The 20978-nt window shown below is 50.0% G+C and overlaps 1 protein-coding gene across 2 annotated transcripts in view; it reads right to left on the minus strand.

Moving 5' to 3' along the window:
* WNT5B (Wnt family member 5B) overlaps positions 1-20412 on the minus strand; it is a 74379-nt gene extending 53967 nt beyond the window's left edge. Inside the window, exon 1 of one of the 2 annotated variants that reach the window (XM_063318578.1) lies at positions 20195-20412. Coding sequence is in view for 1 of the 2 variants with exons in the window: in XM_063318572.1 (XP_063174642.1) it covers positions 20065-20070 (6 nt within the window). In the remaining variant the exon portion in view is untranslated. Of the gene's footprint in view, positions 1-20064 lie in introns of both variants that reach the window. The other variant, XM_063318572.1, reaches the window with a different exon arrangement.
* Positions 20413-20978: the final 566 nt, after the last annotated feature.

Consider the following 20978-nt stretch of genomic DNA (forward strand, 5'->3'; position numbering starts at 1 on the left):
CTTCTAGCCCTTAGAGTGAGATGTGGGGTTTCTTTTTTTTTTCCAGTATCTCTTTACGTTTAACTGCAGCCAGACCACTCCAGGTCATGATTTCATCTGATCTCAGCAGGATGGCAGCGCCGACACCCCCGGGGAAACCAGCGTCCCTCAGGAAGCAATGGGGGTGACTCAAGGCAGCGGAGCTCCTTCCTCTGAGTCAACACTGACCCAGTGTTTCAGCATCATGCCGGAGGGCGCTGACCTGCTCGGCACGTTGTCTTTCAGAGGAAATAAATGGGTGCCTGACCACACTTGTGGTTATTAAGGACAACATGCCGGCATTTGGCTACGTGACCGCTCCCTGTGTGCGTAATTACATTTCTGCCTTCCTCCACTTTCTGTCCTGAATTGTTTCAATAGCTCCTGTGTTTCACCCAGCCCTAAAAGCACTTCGATGGTCGGAGGAACAGTTCCAGCAGGGCCCAAAACTAAGAACCTGGAATTTTATTGCTGACCCCACCTTTGGTTGGCCGCATAACCTAAGTGTGTTTCTTCTGCCTTCCCCTCTCCCTTGCTTTCCCCATGTGCAAGAGGGGGACCATGTGAAGAATCTCTTCTGTAAAATGCATTGAGAGCTACCGGTGGAAAACCCCACATAAGAAAGGGTTCATCTCATAAAGATGAATTATGTGAGACGAGACTCAGGTGCGCTGATTAAACATTCTGGGATTTTTTCAGTAGAAAAGGTGTTAAGGAAAATAAGAGAGATTTGTAAAGACAGAGTGGAGTCTTCCGCATTTGATATAATCACGACCTATGATCTTTCTTTAATCCAAGAGTGCCTTGGACTACAGGCCAGACAGGTATTTCCCCCTTTGATGCTGAGGAGTTCAGTGATGCCTACTTACAGTAAGTGTTCTAAAGGTGCTGAGCATTAGCAGATTTGGTTTTGATTTTTTTTTTTTTTTCCTACAGGCAACTCAGCTGCCTATAATTATCTGAAGAAAAATTCTTCCTCTTCTTCCCTAATCCCAGTGCTCTGATCACATGCTACATTTGCTCTGGGGACTCCATTTCAGAGCCATGTGACATTTACAACACACAGTCCTAAAAACACATGAAAAATACACCTGGTTCTGGGATTTGGCACAAGCTCAGCCCAGGTTCACCGAAAGGTTTGTGACCTTTCTGAGCACAGCGGGGACCAAGTTACAATTTTGCATCGTATCTTGCAGCTTGGACAAGAAAAAAATCTGATCAAACTTGGAAGCTTTGACTGAGATGCACTTGGAGAGTTTGAGTTCAGTTTACGCATAAACTCAGTTCAAAGCTCAGAGGCTGGAAACTGCCTTGAATGGAGAGCGGCTGGACTATCCACACCCACCCGTGTGGCAAAAAGGATCAGCTCGACACGGGTGACAGGGACTCGACAGCAGACCTGACCACTACCAACACCAAGACAGCCGTGAGAATGCTAGTGTTATAGTTGAAATATGGATTCACTTCTGCAGCAAATCCCCCACCAATCCATCTACCCGTGCAGTGCTTTGCAACTTGGAGCAGCCTTAGAGCAACTTTAGAACTGCACAGGAGACCATGCTTGAGGAGGATACCTCACACGCCTCCTCCACATCCATGAGACCAGACAAGAACTAGTCAAAAATAACACCCACCCCCCCCAACCCCATAGTGCTATTGCATAGGTGCCAGGTCTTCAGCGCCAACTGTTCACTGTCTAGACCCGCTCCTCCTGGCCCACTCTGCCTGCTAACACAGCCACGGCCACCGAAAACTGGGGCTCAGCCACCAGAGAACTGGAGCGCAGAGGTACCAGCGGTACCCGATTACTTGGGATATCTGTTTATGAGCACCCTCTGCTGGATATTACAATTTTTTCTTCCCTCCAGGCCAGAGATGCTAGCAGGCTAACTCTGCTAAACCAGCTGGGGTGTGGAAGCAGGGAGCCTGTCCTGGGTATCGCCAGGATGCCCCAGTATACAACGTGCCCAGTGCACTGGGGCGGGCTATTCTGCACTGGTACATCTGCAGCGGGATAAGTCAGTGTTCACTGAAAATAATCAGAGCCCAAAGACACACTCATAACAAGGAAAAGCCAACCCCAACAAAAGCCTTCCCCACATGACTAAGCTCCTTACAACTTACTTCAGTCTGAACAAAACATATTGCTGAAGTAAAGATGTTGACGTAACACCTAGAATACATCGTTCCCCAAGAGGATGGGAGCCGTACAGGCTCTCCTGTTATAACGTTTCCTACTGCGGCTCAGACCTGCAGAGGTCACCTGTCCACCACAACACTGGGGTGGATGACTAGCAAAAAGGTAATGGAGACAACCGAGTCAGTGGTTTGACAAGATGGATAATTGTCATCTTGAACCTATAGTCCGGGAGGATGACAACCAACATCCTCATATTCTACATCCCAGCCTTCAGGTGAATAGAAAGTTGTGGTCGCCTCTGATCCCGGCCAGGTTTATAGTAATCTTTCAATGCAGTGATGCTCGGGAAGGCATGGCTCAGGCAATGACTCCTCTAAGCTAGTGTCCGCTGTCAGATGTTTCAAAAGGAAGATATTACAGGTTTACAGGGTCAGGACTGGCATTTAACCAGCTGTAGCTGGAAGATTGTCCAGGAGCAGGAGGTCTTCTAAAACAGTTTGAAGAAAATTCATAAACTGTGCATAAAATTTTTATCCATATAAACATCTAATCCTTTCTGCATTCTACTATGTTCTCGGTCTCAATTATTTATGTGCTGTAAGGAAAAAATAAGTTTCACCTGTGTCAGATGTTTTATTTCAACTTCATTGAAAACCTTGTATTATGTAAAAGTATACACAGGAATGCCTGGTTTGCTTCTCTGTACTTCTAAGTTTATATACTTCTGTCACGTTGCTTTTTATTACTCCTCACTCTAACTAAGGATGCGTAATCTTTTCAGTCTCTCCACAGCTCTAAGCATTTTCATCACCTTCTCCTGCTAAACATTTGTAGCAGGGGGCTCAGAAATGAACGTATGGTGTTTTACTTTGAAGACCGGAGCCCCAGAGAATCGCTCATCTTCCCGCCACAGAGAGCCAGCGCACCCCCATTGCCAGCAGCCTCCTACTCATCCAAAGCGAGGGGAGCGATGGAGGAAGCAAGGCTTATTACATCGGACCCTTTCACGCTGCAAAATTCACGACTACTCGGAAGAGTTACGTGCTCCTGTGCCATGCCAGCCAGTGTCGGCTGTGGTAATGCAAACAAAAAGGCATTAAATCGGCTCCCTGCTAGGAAACAAAGTTTCCCACTCATTCCTTAGAAAAGTTAAAGGTACTCATTTCTGAGGGACTTGTGGGGTGGGTAGATAGGCTCACTGCAGCTCTCCAAAGATAGCTCAGAAATAACCTGGGAGGATCCCAGATGAAGGCTGGGTGTCTTCTTACATCTGTCTGCTTTGGGAGATGGAGTGTAAACAGTGGCACATTAGCTTAGATTAATTACAGACTGCCGGTATTTTGCTTTCATGTAGCGAGCTCCGGGAACATAACACCGCTGATAATTAAATAGTGCCTTCCATCAAAAGGCTCCAAACCACCCAGCAAACCAGCTGAGCTGTTAAGGCAGGGCTGCTGGAGCGGCACACAGCAGCAGCTTAACAGGACCGAGGAACACAGCACGCTTGTTTAGGACATGAAAAATTTCTACTGGAACTACAGAAGGAGTTACCACGTGTTTTACATTTCGTACTGCACAGTAGAACCTGGGCAGGATTAGCATCGCTGCCAGGAGACCTTCACTGGTCAGACACAAAGTTTTATATCCCACGAGAAAGATCGTTTCTCCCATGACAAGACAGCCTATGTTTTTCTTTTTGCCTGAAACATTGGCTCTGTAATGACTGAGGAATGAAGAAAAAAATAATAAAAAATGATAAAAGTTATCTCCTACTTTGTTTACTGCAGCTGTGGGGTTTCTTTGCAGCTTTCCTACACAGAACATGAGCAACGCACAGGTTTTACCTGGGAGATGACAGCCTTCAGGTAAGCAAGGGTGAGAAAACAGAGAACAGGAGAGAGAGGCCAATGGAGGACAGCTCACGGCACTGGGGTTAATCTTCTGTGTCACCACATCCTCTCCTTCCCCATCTCCTTCCATACACACCACTGCCCATCAGTTACATGAGATTTTTTCGATAGCACCCCAGCACATTGTCAACACTGGGAGGTGGATGATCAAACCTGCACCCTCCTTCTCCTGTGCCATAACATCTGGGTTACCACATGCTCTCTTCCCTGTTCCGTTCCCTTTTCTGTCCCCGCTTTTTCCAGTCTCGCAGCTGCTTCTCCCTCCTTGGTCCCCCTCCTCATCCCCCTGCAGTCGATGCCTACCAACGGTGGGCAAGCTCTCGGTTACTCCGGCTGGCACGGGTGAAGGAATTGCTGCAGTAAGGCCAGTCTGCTCCCCAAAACTGCAGCGCTGAACACTTCAGCCATTCTCTCAAAGGCACTGACACGAGAGGCCCACACAGAAGGCAAAGGGAGAGCAGGGGCTGTCGGGGTCTCGTTGCTGCTTTACGTTCACACTCGCAACAAGGAGCATAACTGGTGGAGAGGTGCAGGTTTTTGCTGCCCACTGCATCCTCTAGTACTACCTCACACCCCTCTGCAGAGGGGACTGGGAACCCACCATTCGGGAACTCAGTATCTCAAGATCAGCTGCCCTTTGCAGGCAGTTTCTTGCCCTGGAGGCCCAGGATATAGGGACTGGGGACATTAATGTACTGAAACACAGACCACATCCCTTCAGCACTACCGGAGTCACCCTCAGGAGCTCCAGCTTGAGCATCAGCGGTGTTACTGATGGGTCAAAACCACACGCTGTCCTCAGAGCACAGCCCTTTTCACTCAGCGACTTCACACAACGTGCCCTCTGTGCAGGCACAGCGGCCAAATCGGCCAACTTCACCTTCCACAGCTGGATTCAAGGCAGAAGCCACAGATGCTCTTCAAAAAGCAGACACTCGGGTTGCAACCTGCCCACCGATACTAGACAGCTGAAGTGCCCAGCCAGGAGGCCATCCATACTGACAACGCGTGTAGGGAGAAGGGCTTAAGGGGGAAAGAAGGAAGGAAGCAAGCCTCACACAGGAGAAACACTTATTCTTGAATGTTTAATTACATGTTATTATGAGTTTAGTTAATAACCTGAAGTGGACTAGAGAGACACATGCTTCCACCCAGCGCCTCCTCACCCAAGAGCACTATCTTTCTGACACATTGTGCAGACAGCCTTTACTTCTCACATAATGGTTGAATAAAAGCCATGAATATTAAGTCTACGCCACAGCGTGTGGTAGAGCAGCTGGAGCACATGGCTGTGGGACAGCTATTTGTGAATTCTGCCTGCCCCCTGCCAGAAAAAAACCCACAACCTTCCCTGAGCCCTGCCATCCCATCACTGAAACCAGATAATCCCAGCTACAGAAGTTGTACCGACTCCTGGGAGCTGATAGAGGGGAAGAGCGAGGGAACGGATCACTTCACTGATGTAAAGCACCAAGGAACAAAGTACAGGAAAGCCAAGGAGATACAAAGCTACAAAACTTCTACAACAGTATCGTTCACTTACCTACCACCTTCCTAGGAACAGCTGGACAGTCAAAAAAAGCAGGACCAGACACGGAGCCCAGAAAGGAAGCTAAAAAAGAGTAATTCCCACCTGCTCTCTCAACACTCCTATGTTACAGGGAGGATAAACTACACCTGTGTAGGTTCAAATGGCAATGGTGATCCTCTGCGCTCTCTGCTGCTCACAGCCATCAGTGCCCAGGTGAAGTCCATGAAGGCAAGGAGGCACTCAGGCTTACCAGCAGCCACAGAGCCTGGGTTAACCCCAGAAATCCCAGTGCCCAGCCCTCACCCTCACAACTGAATCCTCCGAGAGAAATGGGGAAGATTTTATTGTCGTTAGCATGAACCACACATCCTGGAGCTCCATGATACCTCCGCGTAGACCAGTGCCCTGGTGCCAGCAGCTCTGTGTTAGCAAAGCCGTGTGGCTTTGGTCTGCCATGTGTGGCTTGTCCTGCAGTAATATTCAGAGGCCCCAGCGTGCTATGCACTAAAAAGCTCCGGGCAGAACTTTGCATCATCATTACTCCCTGGATAAATACAAATCCTTATATTGAAGAGTTTCCCCATCTCCTTTTTTAGTCAGACAGCCATATAGAGACACAGGCATTCCTCTCGCTTATAGTGGCATAAGGAAGAAGGGAGAAAAATGCCTTCAGCAGCCAGAGAAGCAACTGCGGTACGTTAGATGTGCAGGCAGGTCATCCTGGTGAGCTCATGGAGAGAGAGCAAGGGTTGCCACCCACCTGTTTGCCTGGGCAAGTCCCCAAGAGTCCCCAGCAAGTTTGTGTCACTGATGTGGCCACACTGGCCCTGCTGCTGTTCCCTGCGTGCAGCAGAGACTAAAGCGAGCTCAGGTGTGCCTCCTTGTGCTGCATCCGCCCCTCCACATTTCCACGCCGAGGGAATACCTTCCCTTCCCTCCCCGTGAAAGCACCCCCACTGCACTAGCAGAAACAGCTGAGGAAGACAAGCCAGAACCAGAAACTGCAAAATCTAAATCCTCTTTCGTCACCAAGTTGCATCTGCTCCTCGCATGTTTCTTGGAGGTATACATTTCTGTCCCAACTTATGCGAAAGCCCAAGGACTCCAGTTGTCAGCGTGCTGCCAGCGCTGGGGTTCTTTCTGATATATTTAGAGCGCGCAGCATCACACCAACTCCTCTACTCATTAAGCCATGATATTTGAGCTACGGTATTTTTTTGCCTTTTTTTAAGGTGATGTATCTGAAGAAGCGCTGGGATCACAAATCTGGTTGCTGAACAAGAAAAAACATAGTTGGCCCAACGTTATTTTGTTGCTGCAATTAGCTTGGCTTTTTATTTAGAGAGTAGGTTTTACGTCTGTCTTGCAAGGACAAGCTCCTTGATCGAGACTGAAATTCTGGGTGAGGTGACTGACCAACGCATCTGACCCAAGGCTGAAAATAAAAGCTGGCTTCCCACCTTAGTTTCCAAGTAAACTCCACCAAATGACGCAGCACCCATACTGCATTTCACAGCCACTGCGGATATATTTAGCCCGGATCGCCCCTCCCAAAGCGCAGCGTGGGGCACAACCAGCTGAGCAGAACCCAGGGAGGAATACAGGAAAATGAACGCGGCAAACCATCCTCTCCTATTCAGTAGCGTGGCTCTTGTTTACTTGCTTTGTTTAAAACAAAACAAACAAACAGAAAAACCAAAACAAGGAAACTTTGCAAGGGGAGTTTCATTTTCAGGTCAGGAAGCAAACCTGAGAGCTGTAATTAGGTCCTGGAAATTAGCAGTTTAATTTATTTGTGTTGTCGGATGTTCTTTGTGTTTCCATCCCAGCGCCAGATGGGAACGTAGGGGATGAGAACGGCATCTAGCCTTCCTCCTCAGGCTTAATGTGAGAGAAAATGGTGTAAGCACCACACGCAAGCATCATGACCATGCTGGGACTCCCCTTTCATAGATAGGAAACTAGGGGACAATAAGCCACTTTAACAGCGATATTTAGGTGCCCGAAGAGGCACACTGGTTCACTGGTTGCTTTGGGGATCTAGAAAAGTGCCTGAGGGAGATGAATTTCAGCAGTCTACAGCCAGCTAACTTGTAAATGACTTGGGGCATTTCAACACGCACCTCCCGGGACAGATACCTGTGGGGCTCACCCCAGGGCTGTGGGAGGGTCAGAAAGGTTGCTTAGCTCTAGGAAGCCCAGGTTTTGCCCTGAGGGTGCTAGAAAGTGGTCTCTTTCTCAGCCTCAATCAAATCAGATAGCAAATGAAACAAATGACGGTGATCAGAATAATAAAAGGCAGTGGCTGCTGAAAAGCGCCCGCCACCTGTCGGGATTTGGAATGGGCAGGTTGTATGTGGTGATGCTCTTCCACCCAAAAAGCTACAGGAAAGGCTCTCTGCCTTCTCCAGAAGGGCTCCCAGCTGCAATGTAGGAACTTCTTGGCTTCCGTGGTAGACTGTCTCCTGGCCTCAACTAAAAAAAAAAAAACTTAGACACTGAAGTCTTAGAATCATAGTTTTAAAGGACTTTCTTTTCTTTTCAAATCAGGAAAATATTCTGCTACGTACTAGAAACGAAACAACAAATCAGGGCAAAACCTAACGATGAGGTTGCATGAACAGGATCATCCAAGCAAGACCTCTATCCTGCAGCTTTCTCTAACAAACACGGCTGTTTTTTCTTCAAGCCTTTGGGAACCTTTCACTCCATAGGACAAACTTTCAGCTCAGGGCTGGGCAAAGCAGTGTGTGATTCATTAGGGAGACCTCAGTGCAAAACATGAAGCAGTTATTCTTATTATTTTCCTCATCCCCAAACGGGAGGTAGGATAGGGCCAGGGGAGGTGTGTGGCTGTGAAAAGACTTTACAGCCTGAGTAACAAGTACAAAGACTTTTGATTTCCCAGAGTTGCACTTTCCATCCTCTCCTCTGACAATTTAGGAGGTTGAGTAGAGTAGCTGTCTCCTAGATTTCCCGTTCTTCCACCCCTTTTCCCTAAAGACTGCTCTCTTGAGGCCTCCTTTCCATGGCCTTCCCTCAGCTAAAAAAGGCCGAGCACAGCTTTTTGCTCCCAGCACGTGTCACCCCTGCCCCAGGCCATCAATTAAGAGACGAGACTATTATTTAAAGAGGTGCAGAGAGGAGCTGGGGTATGACCGCAATGGCTCACCCTTGGGCACCCCAAAGCGCAGAACCACATTGTGCCGAGATGCGAATAACCCTCCTCCTGCGGGGAAAGTCGGGCACCGCCGCTACCCGTGACCACGATCCAAGAGCTAACCAGGTTTGGAAATCTCGACACATCAGTCTCCCGTTTCACAGTCCTGCAACCGCAGAGACTAATAACAGTTTATAACATACAGCTTTAGGAAACCTCTTTTTCTTATCAGATTTTTTAAAAAGCAGTACAAGATTTTTCTCTAACTTGAGATTAAAAATTATTTATAAAAACTCCCGCAAGTAATCCATGTCCCATAGATTGCCTGTGTACGTATTACTGACAATATATACTACCTGAACACACAAGAACAACAGGCTTCTTATCCCTGACTGGGCAAGGGCAATTCCTGAGATCAAATTTATGATGCAAATATTTGAAGCTGAGGTGTCAAAATTTAGGTCCCTTCAATAGCGTTAGCTTTAGCAGGCTAATACTGTCTCTATGAGCATTGCCATTATGAAAATCGTTTGTTAAAATATTCCCAAAGAGCGTGGAAGGCTCTTCAAACACAATCAAACACCACTCTTCCTCTAAATATTGGCCAACGCTAGCCGAAAAGTTTAAAATATTCACCTAGCTCATCATTGTTCCAGTGACGTAATGTTTGTAACAGTCTCGCCAATGCCATACACAAGGGAGGTTTCTGTGAGAACCAGTCTTTTCTCCTTCAAGAATATGTCTCCTGCTCATTTAGATTAATTGATTTCACACACAGTTGTTTATGTGTGTGGCCTCCCTTGATTTTCTGAGCTCTCTTCGCTCCAAACAAAACAGCTTAGGGATGTAGATGGAGCCAATTGCATTTTGGAAGAGGGGAGATAGCACCTCAAAGCCAAACAGAAAAAGACATTTCTTGCCTCAGAGACTTTTCTCTGGATTATGCTTTGAGGCAGCAATACAAAAGCGTGCTTCTGGGGAACACCATAAAACGGCTTCAGAGACACACTGCACGGAGCCCGGCAGGAAAAAGTTCCCCACAATGGTGGGAAGGGGGGGAAAGTAACTTCTGAGCAGAAAGATATATGGCCGTCTGCGAGACTGCAGACAATAGATGACCAAGAAGCTGTCTCAACTTTTAAAACATCCTGATTTCATAGAAGAGCTCGCAGCTAGACTCAGAGCGCAGCAGAGTCCCCATCCATGCACGGAATACGTATCAGGCAGCTGCGCGGTGCACTACCAAACGCTGGTTAGAACGGAAAATTTATCTTGGGAAAGAAATCTGGATATCGATTTGAAAGCACAACACAGAGCACGAAAGATTAACTGCCCTCAGCTTCTCCAGCTCAGACCAGCCATGTGGACACACCACCGATCCAATCTGCAGTGAATTACAAGTCATCACACACAAAGTATTGAAGTAGCCGGCCAGCAAAACCAGTGGAAATATACTTTTGTGGATCTGGTCGGAGAATGGAATCTCTGTTCCCCAAGAAAGGCTGGGATTTCAACATTTGCCTGCGTCCCAAATAAGGATGAAAGGTCAAAATATTATACTATTTCATGCCATGAACAATTCCAAATGCTTTTGATTTGAAAATGCAGGGGTGAAAAAAAGCCCAAGATATTATTGATAGAAACAAAACATTCAAAATGAAATGCTGATCCAAAACAAGAGGTTCTGGGATGTTGACCTTAAATTTAAACTCTTGTTTCAGGTTTCAACTTAAAATGACACTTAAGTCTGAATGTCAATTGGAAACAGAAATCGTTAGGTTTTGAAACATCACTATGGAAAAATATGTTTTTCTTCTGAAAATTTCAATTTAGACCAAACCATGTTTTCTTATGAAAGCCTTTTTATTTTACCAGTGCCATATCTGTTTGTTTTGCTGCTTGAGGACTGGGCATTTGCTCGAAGCGCATGGATGTCCACAATGGCCATATCCACCCTGGGGGCACACCAGAGATTCCTTATAGAAGTCCAGGAATTTGGCATACCTGCACCCAGACTTAATTTAGGAAGCTGAAATATTACAGGGCAATTACAGATTTTAATTCAGGGGAAAGGGTCCACAGCGTCAGATGAGCACTGGACAAACAGGAACCCATTTCTGCACACAGATGAGGGGTAGGGTCCGAGGATACTCCTGGATGTCCTCCAAAGCAGCATCTCTTCATCAGCATACAAGATTACAGGCCTCTTTCCAAAAGTCTGCTTTGCAAAACCTTGGAAAGGAAAAGGCAGATGGGACTCTGAAAACATAAGATTACCTCTAATCACTTGTTACCTATTTAATATTAATTCTTTGCAGAAAAACACAAACAAAAGCCTAACTTGAACCCTAGGAATCCACAACGTTTCTGAAGACATCTCTAGGCAGATGTACAACTACCGGCAATCTCTGCCCTTTGCAGAAATAACCAGCCAGAGTTTTCAGTGGAAGAGAGGACAATGAGAGAAAGCAGTATATCCCAAACACGGAGTTGTAAAGTTCGACCGAAAAGGCAACTGTGCCACTACTGTCTGGCTGCTTAGGACACACGAGACAATGGCTATGAACGTGCAGGTCTGCGAAGCACAAAAGCTACCCAGCAAGTCAATTTATGGTGGCCAGTCACAGATGCAGGACCTCAGATTACAAGTCATCAGGGCAGTCTGGAAGATCCACTCAGCACGATGCTGAGGTACACTGACAGAAAGCACTGCCAAGGAAGGGGTGACAGGATCAAGTGATGAATGTGATGTGAAGATGTCACTATTAAAAGCCAAAGGTTCCTACACATTCAGGCAGAGGAGCTGAAGGGAAAAGTAAGACATATTTAGGTAGAGTCACAACCATTACTGAGCAGAGCAGCAACATCTGCCTGAGACCCAAACAGGGAATGGATCGGGCTCAAGCGACTCCGAGGCTTTCAAGATCAGCCCAGCACCTGCTAGATTGATTGACCTTCTGCATGACAATCCATTACTTGGGAACACACGTTGCTTTTGAGTTCTTTCAATCCCAAACTGAGTTTAGAAAGCTATGCCCAGTCCACAGCCGTCTCTGACACCTGCCCCAAGATGCGAATAAGCCACAGTTTCCACAGGGCTGTATCCTTCCCCACCCCTGGTCCAGCTCCAGCATACGCTGCAAGCCAGTGTACACATGTCCTCTTGCACTGCAGGTCCGCTGGATAATCCTTCCCTGGCTATGGACAAAGGTTTTGGGCTCTGTGAAGATCACAGCCTCTTTTACCAGGAGGAAGAATGAGTTAGTGGAGCGGCTGTGAAATAAGAGGACAATCTTCCCTGCTGCCTCCAGGAGGTGCAGGAATTGGTACAGGTGACAGGCAAAGCGGTCCATGCCAGCTCAGAGGCATCCTGTGATGGTGAGCAGCACTTGGTCACCTTCAATCTGCTCAGCCTAAGATCAATTGCAGGAAGGAACGACGTTCACCAAATCAGATCTCACACAAGTTTACCAAAAGTGGCAACGAACTGACAGAGCCTCATCTCCAATGTATTGAAAATACATTTCCTAGTTCAGCCTTGTCCGCAAGCCAAATTTAGACTTAGCTAACACAAACCAGCTCTGTCTAAATGTAATCACTTTTCCTATTGCTTGTAGCTTGGTTTTATGCTTGACTTAGAAACATTACCTTACGTCTACAAGTAGGGCCCGGACCAGACTATCAAGTTTACCCCATAAAACTTTGTTAGTTCACAGAGTACAAAAAATAATGTAATAAAACCACATGCCTCCCAACACCCTGGTGAACACTGCTGTGCTAACAAAGATGCCCGCGTGGCCACAGCTGTGCTCATGGAAGGAGCTGTTTTTACCTTCATCCATGGTCTTTGGAAAGGTGTCTCAGCTACGCGGGCAGAAAAGCCGGGCTGGCACTGCCCTGGCGTAGACAGGACCTAACACAAACAGCCAAACTGAGACAGAGGTTGATCAGAGTGATTGTCGCAGATTTGCGAGTCTGACCTAGCTGGCACCATTTTCTTGGAAGATATATAAGTTTTACATGCCTCGCGGACAGAAGGTTTGGTTGTTACGTGCAATGGGGTTTTATGCCATTGGAGCGCCACTGTCATGCAGAAACACAGACCCACTCTTAGATCACCTCAGCATGCTACGGTGAAGACAACCAGCTCTTGAGTCTTTCAGGATTGACAGGCTCCTTGGAAAAAGGCAGAGATGCTGAAAGAGCCTGTGCAGCTACAGTAAAAGCTGAACATAAACAGTGCTGCACTTACCAAGCTTAGCCAGCTGAAAACTTTCTTGCCGTTAATAAAAAATTAATAGAAGTTCATTTTGTACTTTGGCAAAACTCCCGGACAGCTTGTTAAGAATAGGTGGAAATGGGGAATAGTTAGAAAAGAAACTGGGACAGGTAATTGGTCATAATTCACAGGAGCACTCGCTCGCGCTCTACCTGTATGGCAGGCTGCAAAATCCCCGCAGGTGGAAAAACAGCTGCAGTCACCCACAAGGCTGCAGATGTCGGTGAGAAATCTGGTTCGTACCCACCACGCACTGGAGCGAGAGCTCACATGTTGGTCCAAAACCAGAAGCCTCCACGACAGCGTGTAGACTAACAGGGCTACCCCATAAATATCTGCATCATCTCGATACAAGATTGTAAAGCTCCAGTTAGTTTTTGAGGATGCAAAGCCAGGCAGAATCGACAGTGATGACAGTCACAGGATACTCCAAACCTTCCCATCCGTGACACGGAATAGATAATGGCAAAATATTTACTAAACAAACCCCTGACATTCTGCCAGGACCAATATTTACAGTAATTATTAACAAATCTGGGCCACGGAATATAATAAGGAAACTTCTAGAATTGCTCTATCAGTAAAAAGAGGAGGAAAAAAAAAAAGGAACTTCATTTCCTTTTGTACAGTATCAATTTTTTACTATTAGAGACAACTTCAGCGTACTTAGGAACACCTCAGAGAGTAATGAACCCGACAGTCACAAAATGACTTTTTCTGAGAAATGTTCCATTAATGAAGACATATTCAGGCTCATGTGTTTCTCTTGCCATTCTCTGATGCATAACAAAGCTCAGAAATGTTTTCACAGCTAAGCAAGGGAGAGTCTCATTTAATTTGCTTTAGAACTCCAACTTGTCCATAATAGAGGTGCTACAATGCTTCAGGACTCAGTGAAACAATGATACCAAGCCAGCCAAGAAGCTGAACAGAGAACAATTGGAAAAGGAAGATAAATTTAGGGAGACCACTGAAATGCTAGTATTGGTATGACTTTTGTTAACCCTCTGCCCTTAATGATGAAAAAACCAACCCAAAATACGGGCTCCACCCAACCACTCCAGTCTCCTTCATCTCCAACGGAGATGGGAGAGTTTACAGAAAACATATTTTCCCCTAATGCCTCAAATAAAATAAGAGTTAAACTTCATATATATATACACAAATCTCTGCATCTGTGAAGTTACAATGTTGCTCTCCTTTTCCCTCCCCCCTAAGATAAAACTATCAAACCCTTCAAGCCTTTCCCATGAGCTGTCGAAAAACCACAAATTGAACTAAACCCAGAACTCTTTTTCAAATCTCTGCATGCAACAATGCCATGAGCTCTCCAGCCGTGAACTGATTCCCACTCTAGGAAGCCTCACTGCATTTGAGAATCCCTGCTAGAGACCTATATTGTGCATTATTTTATCTCATTTTGTTTTGCCTCCTTTTGCTCCAGATCCCGAGATGAGGGTTTGCAAAATGGACTAGTCATTTTGAGTAATGAAGTCCAGGCTACTTAAGCCTGCCCAAGCGTCAGAAATAGCTAAACCTCGGAAAAGAAATCGGGACCTTTGACAGCATTTCAGGTTGGATACCCCACATCACTAGCCATTGCTGCAAACCTTGGCCTTCGTTACCTCTCCTCTGAATACGAGAGTATTAAACACAAGGCCACCGGGTTAGCTCAAAGAGTGACAGAGGCGGCCAGGATTCAAACCATCGCTTTCATGTGGTAGACCACAGCATTAACTACACGACGAGCAGGCATGCCCGGAAAAGCAGAGATCAATTAGGGGTCTCTTGCAGGGTTATGCAGGACACGAATGGTTTGATCCCGATGGTTTTATTTAGACGAAGGCGGCTGCCAGGTTGGACCATATTTACTGTCCCAAACTCTGAAACTAAAGGAAGCAAATTCTGTCCAGCCTGACAGGAACAGGAGTGCTCCATCTCCCCTGCTTCTCCCTCCCTCCGGCTCCTCTGAAGCCGAGGGGCACTTCACTCGGTTCCTAAGCAGACTGGGACGAAAGCCAGCTTGGGGAAGCCCAGCTCTGAACAAAGCGACACGATGAAGACACGTCCGTGGGGAAGCATCTACTGACCCACGGCCGCAGTCCCAACAGGGGCAGAAAGAGGCACCGTCCCTTTAGAGATGGCCAGGGAGCTCCTCAGCCTGCCTGGTCTCCATTTGGGAGCAACCAGAGCCAGAAGGAAAAAAACAAAAAAAGCTGTGGGACAAGGGGAGATTTCCTGAAGCTCACTGCAGAGTAAATAGAGCAACTGGGGATGAGGGAACAAGGGACCCTCCAGTCCCGGGGGCTGTCTGGTCCCTTTCAGCGCAACCAGATTTAAAAATAAAACCTACAAAGCGGGGAGGACTGGCTTGCCCGGGCCCTCGAAAGAGCCAGCATCCGCCGGAGAGAGGGAGCGAGCAGCAAACCGCCAGCCCCAGGCAGCCAGGAAACGCTGCAGCAGGAGCCAGAGCCACAGCTCAGCCACAAGAGAACAGGTCGGCTTAGGATGGACGAAGCCGGCTGGGGAGTTAAATTTAGACAGGTAAACATACCGAGGGGAAGAGACCAGGGTTCACACAGCCCTCACCGTCTGCCGCTGCCCGGCCCCCGGGGCAGGACCCTCCCCCCCAAAAAAAAACCTGCTGGGGGGCTGCAGCCATGGGCTGGGGCACCCCAGAATAGGGCTATTGGGGGCGAGCAGGTAGGGGAGCGCCTGACTTCATGGACATTTCCCCCCCCCCCCGCCATCATTCACTCCAAGCACGTCCCTGCCAGGCAGCATCCCTGGAAAGTGGGAGAGCAGTTGAGAGAAGCCTGCAGGACAGGGCAGCCCAAGGGGAGCCGCATCCCCGCCACACTCGGAGCATGGAGACCGTGCAAAGGAAAAGTGCCAGGGAAAACCCAACCAGAAACAGGGGACCACAGTGACAGTGTAGCCATTTGGGTGCCAGCGCCCTGCTGAGCTCCCTTTCCGAGGGAGGAAGGAGCCAAAGAAGAGGCTTGGCGATTGCTCGGGACACTTAATGCAAGAAGAAGGAGTTAAAGTTTTGCAAACTCAGCCAAACTCTAGCTTGAGTCCAGGCCCCGAGGACCAGAGGGGTCACACAGAACTCCTTTCCCCGCGCTGCAAGCCTTCAAAAACCTCCCCGCCTGTTTCACGCTCCCAAGGACAAGCGAAGGATCCCCACACGTGAACAGCCTGCCATCTACAACAGGGTCCCCTTGCAAAAGCACTTTACGTGGAGAGGGACCGTGCAATCGCAAGGCCCGCGAGAGCATCCCTGCTCCGTGGAAGCAGCCGCGCTGAAGAGCGACAATCTGCTTTCAGTGACCCCGTTGCTCTGCCTCCCGCAGAGCCGGGGGACGGCTTGCGTAAGCTCTATCAGGTCCTAAGCCAAAGCCTGGAAGGGGGCGGCGGATCACAGGGTCTGGTCTCGTCTGTAATTCTGTCCATACGGTCTCCGCCAGTTATCTGGGTAGCAAGCCCAAGAACTGGCGGGCTCCAGTAGAGCATCTTTTCCAAAAAAGACACGGTCTTTACGTGAAGATTTTAAAAGCTGGCGGAGCTAACGTTGCCTTTGTTCCGCTGCTTAATCACCCTGCTGTTACAAACATCGTCTGTTTCTAACGTGAACGTATAGAGCTTAAACGCCTGTCCACAAAGTTCTCCTCTTGAATTAGAAAGCTCTCCAAGTACCAGCTGCTCTCAGCGCTGCTGAAAGCACTCAGGTATCGCACCACGCTACCTCTTAATTTTCTTTCTGAAACGCTACCTAGGTCCACATTCCTTAAATTTCCCATTAGAAAAGGATTTTTTTCCAGCCCAGGAAAAATTCCTGTGACTCTTCTCCACACTGCCTTCAGTTTTAATGAAGTCTGTATGCCGTCTTCCAGCAAGTGAAGGTCCCTTTCGCTGCAAAAAATGGAAGAAAATCACAGACTGCCCTGCCTTACATGACAACATGCCTTGGCCATCCGCATCCTGATTTTAACAGTTCTGTGTTTAAAAGTCTCTCTGAAATGCTTATTGTGTGTGTGTGTCCAATTAATTTGGAAATGATGAAATGGTTTTCACTTGAACTTTGATCAGCCATTAGAAAAAAGATCTTATGAATAGCAACAATTTATATTCATTTAAATGAGCAATCATGCAGTTTTCAGAAAAGAACTGGTTTCCCTGCGCGCCTTGAAACCCAAACCCAACAACTTCAGGACAAAAGACTCAACATCTGAAGCAATCCAGAAACAGAGACCTACTGGGCTAGAGAAAGGAGCAAACAGCATTAAAGGTGACTGCACTGATTTATTCTGTTGTTTTGTTTGTTTTTTTTTTTAATTTCACAATATTTGATCTCTTCCTAAAAGTCCAAGCTCCTGAAGGCTTCATTATACAAGAATGTGAATTTTTCTTTAAAAAGGTGTGTTTCTGGTCTTTGCAGATTACGTCTGGAAAATACAATTGGGACATACCTTACGACCTGAAAAAAAAATAAATAGGAACCCCCAACTTTTTAGACCCAGCTCTTTCAAAACTTCCATTTTTCTTTTTTCAACTGCTGCCATGATTTCTGGCAGATTGAGAGGGAAGAGGCCAAGAGAGAAGACTTTCCAGGGCTGAGAGCCTGCAGCCATGATTTCCGCTTTCCCTAAGCAGAGGTTAGTCACACACGGAAGGACATTTTCGTTGTACGTGCACTAGAGACAGGGGAAAGGACACGGGCTGCTTACAGCCGCCGAGAGGAGAGGTGTGCTAATACCAAAGGCACGGAAGGAGCTAGGGAAGGACTTGTTTCCAAAAGGGAGGAATCTCTCGCAGACTCTCCTGGGCACAGAAATACGAGCGAGCAGAGGAAACCCACGGCTGGAATGAGGCCAGCTCTCCTCTCCAGCTCTGCCTCCTACCCCACACTGGCCGTTCAACCTCATGCTTTTCTCTTCATATACTCGGCTAAATTCTTTAAAGGAGGAGGGAAAAAAACCCCGCGTCATTGAGACGATAGCTTCACTTGCCACATGTGGCAACTTATCCCATAGGTTGGATGCTTGGGGTAAAAAAATTCCACCTGAATTCCTGCAGCGCCCAGCCTTCACCTTGGATTAACCCAGGTGTCCACACACAGGACACTGGTTTAAGAGGAGTCTGTCTCTACTGCCAGCTTTGAGAAAGCCCACTTCTTTCTCTTTTGGGAAGAAGAGCACATACCCAACTTGGTTCTGCATTTACAACAGCATCTGTGCCTGTGACAGACGACAGGCACCCACAGGTTAAACCTGCCACCACCAGAAAAAGCGGTCACTTCAGCTCATGTGTCGGTGCCCAACAGCAAATGTGGGAAGGAAGGGACACAACAGGCTTATGCCTGAGTGTTGGTGCCCCCCTGCAGACCTCCCACCTGCAGGGGAGGGTGGGGGAGACATTGGAGATATGCATGTACCAGAAAAGCTCCAAAGGGACATACGGATAAAGATGAGCATAAAGGAAGGAGTTACCTTGTATGCCCATAAATACGTGTGTGCCCAAGGCTGTGCAGACTCAAAAGCGCAAATAAAGGGCAAAGGAAAGAGCCCTCAACGTGTAGGCAGACGGGTGCATTGGTGCAAGACAGCCCACACGTGCGGGTGAAGCATGGTATAACAGATTATATCGGAAACATGCAGGTGCACATGAGGAACGGGATGCACATGCACCCGAGGTTTTGGTTATGAAGAAAATGATATAACATAAATGCTGGTACATGTGCGAGAAACAGCACCGTCAAAGAAAACCAACCCCAAAAAAGAACAGGTGAGTAGATGGACGGAGGCAGCAGAGCAAAGGTGGCAATGATCACCCGCCAGAGAGTGCGGGCAGGAAAGCATTAAGAGGCAGGTAAAAGTCGGAGAGTGAGACCGACAGCGACGTTCATCTGGTGGCAGAGAAGTACAAAAAACATGGGGCAACAAAGTGCATCACAGCACATGAAAATGTGTTTGGGGAAGTTATTTTACCCATACCACTAAGGGAAGTATTACACCATAATTCCCAGAAAAAACAAAACAAAACAAAACAAAACAAGTTTCATGAAACAGCGTGTTTGTTACGGACATAACTGGGATGCTCATGCCCTGTACCACGCACACCGTTGCTACTCCTCTGCATTTCCACACGCACAAGTGCCTTCTCCCACGTCACATGCCATAGCCCGCGACGGCACACGGTGCCACACCGCAGGCACGTCGGTGAGAAGGACGGCGTGGGCTTGGATGCTGTCGGGAAAGCTGCTGTGCTCACTCTCAGGGAAAGGGCCCTCACCCGAGAGTAATGTCCTTCCTCTCTGAGTAACGTCCGTCTTACCAGAATAACATCTGTTTTGCCAAACTCGTGTCTGTCATGCCCGAGGAACATCTGTTTTACCAGCACAACATCTGCCACCCCAGAGGAGCATCTCTCGCACCCCAGCAACGTCCTTCGTGCCAGAGTACGGCCCCTCACGACCGGGCAGCATCTCTCCTGCCATAGCAGGTCTCTCCCGACGCAGTACCACCGACAAGGCCACCCCAGAGCCACCCCACAACCGGCCCTAGCCCCGTGCCCCCTTCGCCCCTCCGGGGCTCCGTGCCGCGGGTGGCTCGCCCGGGGGCTGCTGCCCGGCGGCGGCCGCGGCTCGGCCCCCCGACGGCCCCTTCCCCCAGCCGGGGCCGCCCTCCGCGGGGGCTCCGCGCAGCCCGGACCGCCCCATCCCCGCGGCCCCCCGCGGCCCCTGCCCTGCCCCGACCGACGGCCGTGACGGGCCGGGGGCGCCGCCGGGGGTCGGCAGCGAAAGGCGGCCGTGGCTCCCGGGCGGGGAGAAAGCAGCGACTCCCCGGGCTCTGCCCCCGCCGCCTCCCGCCCCTTCGGGGAGCGCCCGGGGAGGCGCCCGGCGCCGGGACGGGACGGGCCCGGGAAGCCGCGCCGCCCGGCACGGCGAAACGCCTCCCGCCCCCCGGCCTCCTCCCCCCGCCGCCGCCGCCCTCCCCGCCGCCGCGGCCCGGGGCCGCCTCCTACCTGCATCTCCCGGGCGCCGCGTACCCGGGCGGCGGCGGCGGCGGCAGGTGAGCGGGCGGCCGCGGCGGGCACGGGGCTCCGCGCCCCTCGGTGCGGCGTCGCGGCGGCCGGAGACCGCGAGGGGACGCACCTGCCCCGGGGGCCGCGGCCCCGTCGCCGCGCCTGGCCGAGCCCCCCGCCGGCAGCGAGAGGGGAGCGGGGGGAGAGGCCGCCGGCGCTGCCCTCCCCGTCGCCGCGGCGGCGTTTGGGGTCCGGGAACGGTGGCACCGGAGAGCGACTCCCGGCCGAAGTTGGCGGCGGCGGCGAGTGCCGGGCCCGGGAGGTGCCGGCGGATCCCGGGGGCTCCGGCCGCCTCCGCCCCGCCTCCCCCCGCCCCGCGCCCGCCCCCCGCGCCCTGCGCCCGCCCCGCCGCGGGCACCGCCGCCGCCGCCGGGATGGGGCTCGCTGGAGGGGGCGCGGCGGCCTCCCCCGCCGGGGGGGGCGGGGGGGCGAGGTGCGGGCCCGCCGCCGTCGGGGGAACCCCGTGCCGGCGGGTGGGCAGGGCGACGGAGGGAAGCGCCGCGTCCCTGGGCGGCAGAGGGGGCCGGAGGAGACCCCCCGGGCAGCACCGTGCAGCTGCGGGGTGGCCGCGGGGACCGGGCGGGCTCCTTCCCTCCGGTCCCTGCAGCCCTCCGGTCCCTGCCGCTTCGCCCGTGGCCGGCAGCGTATCCCCCGCAGGGGCTCTCGGTCACTCGTGGGTCGCTCCCAGCGCACCTCCGCGGTGGTCGCTCCCTCCCCGGTCGCCGTCCCTAAGTGCCCAGCTCGCCACCGTCCTGAGCAGCAGACAGCACCGTGCCCTACCATCCTCCCCATGGGCGCCCTGTCCGTGCGGCCCCTGGCCCAGGAACTGACGTGCTGTAAGCCAGAGCCCCTCT

The sequence above is a fragment of the Chroicocephalus ridibundus genome, chromosome 1, assembly GCF_963924245.1.
Source record: "Chroicocephalus ridibundus chromosome 1, bChrRid1.1, whole genome shotgun sequence".
Lineage (NCBI taxonomy): Eukaryota > Metazoa > Chordata > Aves > Charadriiformes > Laridae > Chroicocephalus > Chroicocephalus ridibundus.